This window comes from Thalassophryne amazonica, chromosome 5 (assembly GCF_902500255.1).
Source record: "Thalassophryne amazonica chromosome 5, fThaAma1.1, whole genome shotgun sequence".
In the NCBI taxonomy this organism is placed as follows: Eukaryota; Metazoa; Chordata; class Actinopteri; order Batrachoidiformes; family Batrachoididae; genus Thalassophryne; species Thalassophryne amazonica.
Genome location: NC_047107.1, coordinates 101,376,185 through 101,385,252, shown reverse-complemented (window position 1 = coordinate 101,385,252; position 9,068 = coordinate 101,376,185). Strand labels below are relative to the sequence as shown.

The 9,068-nt window shown below is 41.9% G+C and overlaps 1 protein-coding gene across 1 annotated transcript; it reads right to left on the bottom strand.

Annotated features, from left to right (window-relative positions):
• Positions 1–5,442: 5,442 nt before the first annotated feature.
• Positions 5,443–8,445, bottom strand: gas1a (growth arrest-specific 1a). The gene has a single exon (XM_034170981.1). It carries the CDS (start codon positions 7,937–7,939, stop codon positions 7,157–7,159), a length of 783 nt encoding a protein of 260 aa, XP_034026872.1. The 5' UTR covers positions 7,940–8,445; the 3' UTR covers positions 5,443–7,156.
• Between the last annotated feature and the right edge of the window lie 623 nt (positions 8,446–9,068).

The following is a 9,068-nucleotide window of genomic DNA, read 5'->3' as shown; positions in this document are numbered from 1 at the left end:
TTTATGGTCAACAGTATCAAAAGCAGCACTGAGGTCTAACAGAACAAGCACAGAGATGAGTCCACTGTCTGAGGCCATAAGAAGATCATTTGTAACCTTCACTAATGCTGTTTCTGTACTATGATGAATTCTGAAACCTGACTGAAACTCTTCAAATAGACCATTCCTCTGCAGATGATCAGTTAGCTGTTTTCCAACTACCCTTTCAAGAATTTTTGAGAGAAAATGTTGTGAAAGTGTAGGAACACGGACCCACAACAGGGGGCGCAATGAACGGACAATGGAGGAAGGTGAATAACAAGGTTTACTATTGTGAAACGAGCACAATGAATACAACAATCACAATTTGGGGTCGAATCCGCTGGTGTCGTGTGGGCAGGCTCGAAGGTAGGAGACGTCCGTCTCTGTCGAACCGAAACCACCCAGATCTCCTCTGCCACCGAACCCTGGAAATACTGGAACCGCCAAGTCCCGAAGTCCCAGGTGGCCACTGCCTCCGCTCGTCGGATCCGGTACTGCTGGCGGGAGAGAGCAACAACACAGGCGTGGATGCGACAGCACCCAGCAACGGAGAGGGGAGAAGCCGCCTCCACCTCCAGTTACAGTATGACAGGCAGGTGAGTACTTATCTAAGCAATTCAGCTGTCCTGAAAAGGTTTAACAAATCTGTTAGCTATTTAGTCAGAAAATGCAGAGAACGTTACCTTCGTCTAAAGGCGATATCTCGGCACTGAGGTGGAGACGCCGTCCTCCTGATATACCTCTGTGCTGAGTGGAACAGCTGTGTCCGGTGATGGGTGACAGCTGTCACCCAGGCTGCTCCCATAAGGCGGCAGCACCCTCTGGTGCCTGGAGCCCGCACTCCAGGCAGGGCGCCCTCTGGTGGTGGTGGGCCAGCAGTACCTCCTCTTCAGCGGCCCACACAACAGAAAAGGAAGGTTGGAGATTGGCCTATAATTAGCTAAGATAGCTGGGTCAAGTGATGGCTTTTTAAGTAATGGTTTAATTACTGCCACCTTAAAAGCCTGTGGTACATAGCCAACTAATAAAGATAGACTGATCATATTTAAGATCGAAGCATTAATTAATGGTAGGACTTCCTTGAGCAGCCTGGTAGGAATGGGGTCTAATAGACATGTTGATGGTTTGGAGGACGTGACTAATGAAAATAACTCAGACAGAACAATCGGAGAGAAAGAGTCTAACCAAATACCGGCATTACTGAAAGCAGCCAAACATAAAGATATGTCTTTGGGATGGTTATGAATAATTTTTTCTCTAATAGTTAAAGTTTTATTTTTATCGTAGGGTCACTTCTACTGTGAGAGACAGAATCTAAAAAAAATAAAATCCAGAAAATCACATTGTATGATTATTAAATCATTTATTTGCATTTTATTGCATGAAATAAGTATTTGATCCCCTAGAAAAACAGCCCTTAACAATTGGTACAGAAATATTTGTCTGCCATTACAGAGGTCAGACATTTCCTGTAATTCTTGACCAAGTTTTCACAGACTAAAGCAGGGATTTTGGTCCACTCCTCCATGCACATCTTCTCCAAATCTTTCAGGTTTGGAGTTTCAGCTCCCTCCAAAGATTTTCTATTGAGTTCAGGTCTGGAGACTGACTAGGCCACTCCAGGACCTTGAAATGCTTCTTACAGAGCCACTCCTTAGTTGCCCTGGCTGTGTGTTTGGGGTCATGCTGGAAGACCCAGCCACAACCCATCTTCAATGTTCTTACTGAGGGAAGAAGGTTTTTTGCCAAAATCTCACAATACATGACCCCATCCATCCTCCCTTCAATACGGTGCAGTCGTCCTGTCCCCTTTACAGAAGAGCACCCCCAGAGTATGATGTTTCCACCCCCATGCTTCACGGTTGGGATGGTTTTCTTGGGGTTGTTATCATCCTCCAAACATGGTAAATGGAGTTGATTCCAGAAAGCTCTATTTTGGTCTCATCTGTCCACATGACTTTCTCCCATGCCTTCTCTGGATCATCCAGATGGTCACTGGTGAACTTCAAACGGGCCTGGACATGTGCTGGCTTGAGCAGCGGGACCTTGCTGCCCTGCAGGATTTTAAACCATGACAGCATCATGTGTTACTAATGTAATCTTTGTGACTGTGGTCCCAGCTCTCTTCAGGTCATTGACCAGGTCCTCCTGTGTAGTTCTGAGCTTTCTCAGAATCATCCTTACCCCACAAAGTGAGATCTTGCATGGAATCCCAGACCGAGGGAGATTGACAGTCATCTTGTGTTTCTTCCACTTTCTAATAAATAACCATAACAGTTGTTGTCTTCTACCAAGCTGCTTACCTGTTGTTCTGTAGTCCATCCCAGCCTTGTGCAGGTCTACATTTTTGTCCCTGGTGTCCTTAGACAGCTCTTTGGTCTTGGCTATGGTGGACAGGTTGGAGTGTGTTTGAGTGTGTGAACATGTTTCTTTTATACAGGTAACAAGTTCAAACAGGTGCAATTAATACAGGTAAAGAGTGCAGAATAAGAGGGCTTCTTAAAAAAAAAATTAACAGGTATGTGTGAGCCAGAATTCTTGTTGGTTGGTAGGTGATCAAATACTTATTTCATGCAATAAAATGCCAATTAATTATTTAAAAATCATACAATGTGATTTTCTGGATTTTTATTTTATTTTTTTTAGATTCTGTGTCTCACAGTTGAAGTGTACCTACGATAAAAATTACAGACCTCTCCATTCTTTGTAGGTGTGAACCCAGCATGACAATGACCCCAACTATGTTGTCAAGCATTATTTTCACAAAAACCACAATAGAAATAAGGGTTTATGCTTTAATGTGTCATCTGTGTATAATTGATATATCCACCCCTGTGTTTATATTGATTTTACAAAATAAACTCAATCAGCTTTATTTAATAGTCAAAAAAAAAGCAAAAATGGATTTTACACAAATTTCAACTCAAACAGTTGCTCAACTGTTTAAGCAAATGTGTTATTACGTTATTATTACAATGTTATTATAAGCAGCATGTATGTTGTTTCACTACCGTCTTGGACACAAATGGCTGACGCAGCTCCACCTCTCTAAACACGGTCCTGTGACACACACGGGGCGAAGTGTGCTCTGTTTTGTTCAGGAGGCCAGAGTAGCACAGCTTAGCAGTGAACTGAGCTCACCGAAGCAAGGTTGATGGCAGAGATACGTTACACACGCTCAAAGAGCTGGAACACAAACAGCCGCGGTTTGTAAATTACACCCACAACACCACCACCCCCAACACACACACACACACACACACAGTTAGTTTTGTGAAATTTTATTCGCACCTCATTCATCCATCCACACACACTGCACATTATCATAACCTATAATCAACGCACGCTGCGCTTTTCCTAAAAGTGCTGAAGCTGCCTGAACAAATGCAAAAAGAAAGGAGGAGGAGGAGAACATAGGCTGTGAGCTTTTCTCCTGCTGGATAGCTTCATGCACAGCGGACTGCATACCAACACTGACAGGCTGTTTCACGTACAAGCCACTTATTCGGAAAGTTGGAGCATATTTTATTCCGATGTGTATTTTGCTTCTAAAATGTGGCCAAAATGTGCTTCTTTGGATGAAACATGCATTCAAAAGTGAGAATTCATTTTAAAAATTGTGGTTTGAAGATATGAAAAAGTAAGAAAGAAAACAAATCTCCTGCCAGGCCTGTGGTGTGTTTTCTTCTTGCTCTGGCTGAGGGTTTGAGGCCCGAGCGGCAGCAGATCGTTCCCACATGCTTCCCCACCGTTTGGCTCTCCAGAGGTGTCAAACTAGCCTGAAAGAATGAAGTGCCTCCCTATTGTGCTGCCCAACTATTATGTGCTTAACATTTCCATGACAAAGATGCCACTCGACTTCTCCTCCATCCATTCAGCTGTAGGACCCTTGTCCTCACTCTAATAAACATTTTGCACCAAATCGCCGATTTAAAGCCCCCAAAGCTGACCGACAAGAGGGGCGGCGTAAAATGTTGAAATCAATATTAAATATTCAGGATAAAAAGATCTGAAATGCTGAAATGAATTATATAAAATGAATGGACAAGTCGAGATGAATATTTAAGCCAGGACAGGTCAGTTAGATGAATGCATTTATCACACATATATTTTAAAAAATAAAGCTTTATAACGACAGAGGTGGAACCAGATTAGGTTCAAGAGTGTCATTTAAATATTCTGAAATGTGAAACACTGTAAAAATGATCGAATTATTCAATGTGATATAGCTGTGTTTGAGTTTTGTGAATCTGTGGACCTCATACACTCAAAAAACTGACTCACTGGATTGGATTTCCATCATGAAAATAATTGAATTGAGTTCATCCAGTGAGCCATTTTTTGAGTGTACAAGGTGAAACCTCCATTGGATTAACCCAATTAATTTATGTGCAGGATTTCCATCTAATAAATATATATATAGCCCCAACTCGAATAAAGCACATTCATGCAAGACAATGTAATTTAATTTAGTTGGGACTACATATATTTATTAGATGGAAATCCAATCCAATGAGTCAGTTTTTTGAGTGTATATCACACACACAAATGACTCATTGGATGAACTCAATTCAATTAAGGGCAGGATTTCCATATAAGAAATATATGTAGTCCCAACTAAATTAAATTATCTTGCATGGATGTGCTTTATTGGAGCTGGGGATACATATATTTATTAGATAGAAATTCATAATTCAATTCATAATTGAGTTCATCCAATGCATTTTTGAGTGTATAAAAGCATTTTTAAAAAATCATTTTCAGTACTTTCTTACTCTAAAAAATGAGCCGCTCTCTCAATGAGAAAAAGTGATGTAACAATTTCCATAGATTTTTAAAAGTTATTTCATCTTAGTTATTTCTACTTTCAACTGAGTTTATGTCACAAGACTTCTCTAGTTGAGTTGAAATAACTTTAGTTAAAGTTGAAATAACGTTAAAAAATCTATGGAAATCGTTACATCACTTGTTCTTGTTGGGACAGCGGTTCATTTTTTTTTAGAGTGCACCTTGTATGCTACTATAAAAGCATTAAAAAAAAATTTCCTAGCCTATATTAAGGGATCATATTGAGTTCTGGTAGTTTATTTACTGGACACTGATAAATGGTTCTGTGAATTTACATGGTTTAAATGTGTAAACTGCTTCCACGTGATCAGAATGTGTCCAGTTATCAGAATTTTGTTCTGTATTCCAGTTAGATATAGATGAAATTGTCAGTTGGACACATTCTGATCACAATTTGTGAACCTTTTTTATTCAAATGCTTAAAGAGATTTAAGAACTGCACTTACACTGTTAATTATGACACGTACTTAAAGTAATTTGGGATTTACTCTTAATGTGATCCAATGTGTTTCCTAACTCTTTTTAGTTGTTTAAAAAGTTTACAGTGTATATGGAAAATAAAGGCTCTCACACTTTTCACATGAATGTTATTTTTATTGCCTGACTTAATGCTTTGCATTATAATAAATGGCTTCACACTGATGTAGGTGAAAGAGGAGAAAACCCAAACAACTTCAACAATGCTTGAATCAGATGTCTACAAAATGATCACCCAGCAGTGAAGTCAAGAGATTTAACACTCGATAACAAATGACCATTCGATGTAAACTGTTAAGGGCTCAAAATTTTAGTATTTTCAAAATGTTTTCCTATATTCCCATTAACATATAATTAATGTCTGGGTTAGAAAAATAAGGAGTGGTGATTTTTATCCACTATTTTTGTGCACACAGGTGTCAGTTTGCTTTAGAACGGACTCCAGAGCCTGAGCAACAGCCTCTTTACAAAATATTTTCCCCATTTTAATGAGGACAAAACACCATCAGAACAGTAATACAGAAAAGAAATCACAGTCAACATCTTTAAGTCTCTTTTATGCCTTCTATAAAAGTATATAATTAAGGCGATCATACAGTGGATTTAGACATTTGTTTGAAGGTTACACAGTGACTAAAGTGATGTCACAGCCTAAAACATAAAGAACTCTTTGAAAAGGCTATAAACATATATACAGTACAATGTACAGGAACGATGAAAAGAATACACACAAAATAGCTTCCCTTTAAAGCTGGAATTCTCAGTCTTCTATTCACAATACAAACATTTATGTGTAGCTATATGGCAAAGTAATAAATTACTGTTTTGCTTTCCTATTCTATTTACAAGTCCAACAATTCCAGCATTAAATACTCATAAAATCAGACAAACAATGCAACAGTCTGGTTTTTTCTCTTATTTTTTTTTTTTTTTTTTTTGGAGGGGGGGGGGGAGCGCTTCATTATTGTTTTAAAAATATGGCAGTGCACAGCTGAGCAAAATTCTTATCTCTGACTGAGAAACTGTAATTTATGCTGTGATTTGATAAAACATACGTGGAAGCCGGTTTCTCCCATAGAAACAGACACAGAAAAGTTACAATTACAAAAAAATACAAAAAGTCTAATTTATGAAACAGTCAGAATTGCCACTTTCTAAGTGACAATGTTGATAGTAAGTCAACAATTTGACTTGCCAGGAAAGAGTTGATAAAATATCAAATGTATGACAAAGTCACTGTGAGGTGACTTTTCAATTTGTAAGTGTTTTTGTAGACTTAAGGTCAAAAAAATTTAAAAATTTCAACTCAAGTCTTTTGACTTTCTATGTCCTAATTCATACTCATCAAATTTAGGCTATTTAAGGCATAATTATGGGTTTAAAAAAATCTGAATTATTATATTTTTTTAATAATTTTTTTTTTTAATGTTGCATCTCACAAATCTGACTCAGAGTCAACTTTTTTAACTTTTTAATGAACTCTCAAGGTTATTGCTTAAAGAGTTAACATTTTAACCTTGAGTCTCATAATTTGTGTTGTTTGTCACATCACTGAACTTTATCTCTGGTCAGAAACTGTCTTCCACAGCCTGTGGCGCAGGTTCAAGAGTTAAAAACAGAAAAACAACACCAAAAGCATTTATAGTGTTATTTGCATAGAAAAGATCTTCATGTTGATAAAATCCTTCAGCATAAAAGTCTCAACTCAAACACTGCGGGGCTCCACAATAGCTGCAGGACAGTGAGTGACAAAAATTCAGATTGGCTTTTCATCCGGACAATAGTGGGGGCAGATTATGAACCCGGGGGATTAAAAGAGGGCCAACAGAGCCAAAATGGATGCCAGCGGGGCCAAGACGCGGTGGAGTCGCGGGAGAGGAGCTCCGCTCTCCGTCCTGCTGCGCTCGGAGACGAAGTCCTCGTCGTCGTCGTCGTCGTAGTCCTCGGACGCGCTGCCCTCCTCCACCTGGACGGGCGCGTCGAAGCAAAGCGTCCTCATGTTGTTCTTCACGAACTCGCAGATGGTCCTCTCGCTGCCGTCGCACACGCACGTGTCCAGCTGCTCGCCTTTGGGTATTTTGCGCATGTTGGCGATCACGTTCCTGCAGGCGTTCGTGCAGATCCCCCCGCCGAAAAGTTTGGTGCAGTGCGTTAAATAGTCCTCCATGGCGGAGAGGCACTGCTTGTCTCTCTCGCACTGGTGCCGCGCCTCCGTGCACCCGGTGCTGGTGGTGCGCGGCAGACACGGCTCGATGGCGCGTTTGGTGCTCACGCACAGCGGATCTCGAGCGCAGCTGCAGTCCTCCAGCGCCGCTCCGTTTTTTGTCAAGTTGAGCTGCACGAGCGATGAGATACAGTGGCTCGGGCACGTCTTCCTCTCGCCTTTCAGGACGGGCCGGCACGCGTGCATGTACTGTTCGTACGCGAAGTGGCACTCGTGCTCCGCCTGGCAGTTCAGTATGGCTTGCCAGCAAATCAGCCGTCGGCCGTGAGACGGCGAGGCCACGGAGAGCAACCCGAAGAAGAGAAGCGCACATCCGAGCGGACAAACGGCTCCGCAGACGCGCCGTGCCGACGCGCCGCCGCGCGCCATGCCTTCTGCCCGAACCGCTCCGACTCACACCAGTGTCATACGTGTGAAAGTTCCACACCGCGTCCGCGGATCATGTCTGGAAAGTGTGCTTTAATTCCGAAACAGATCGGTCCCGCGCGTGGGCGTTCAACAGGCTGGCACGGCGCGGTGTGATCCCCGTCAGCGCTGATCCACGATCGTCTCAACTTCCTGTTCTCCATCCATCACTCTGATGAAAAGTCATCAAAATAAAAGGTGCCCCGAGCTGAACTCCTCGCTACTTCAGAGGTCTTTCGTGCTCGTATTCCACTGATCGTGCGTCCTCTCTCCTGAGCCAAAGGGAAGAAAGAAAAACCGACGACCGAGAAGCCCCGGGAGCCCCTTTTTGTGGCACTGTTGGATCATTTACCAGTCCCAGTGCGCACGGGAGCGCAAACAAATAGTGCACGGACAAAAACAACAACCCTTGCGGGTCGCAAAGTGGTGCGGTCCTCTCTCCCCTTTGCGTATTTGTCTTCGGGTGCCTCAGCCCCCTTCTCCACACATTACTGAGGTGCTTCCCATTGGTTGGCCACTTGTTGTGGATCGACGTGTGATGGGCGGGAGTTTGGGGAGGGAGGAAGATGTCGTGCATGCATGGGAAGGTGAGGGGGGACTGTTTTGGAGAGGAGACATGAAGTCAGTTCTCCCAAAGTCTCATTCAGTAAACATCTTTATGCTCACAGGATTCTTAATGTGCACCAAGAACACTTCATCATGACAGTTTTTGGAACTAGTGCTGGTTATGATTAATAACTCTGTCATCATGATGGTTTGAACAACATTTGTTGTAACATTAAAATGATGTTGTTCCAGCATAAATACACGCATGAGATATATGGGTTCTTTTATCCTCCCATAATAACTCAAGAAGGGCAAGACTTCATGTTATGTGCACAAACAATGATTGTGAATTAATGCACAGGGTGTGCGTGACTACATGCATTCATTTCATAACCCATGTGCAGTGAAAGGCTGTTACATACCCTGCTTGCTCTGCACCCAGAGATATAAGCGATTAGATTAGATTAGACAGAACTTTATTGATCCCTTGGGAAGACTCCCTCAGGGAAATTGAGGTTCCAGCAGCATTGTTTAGCACACAGGGTAA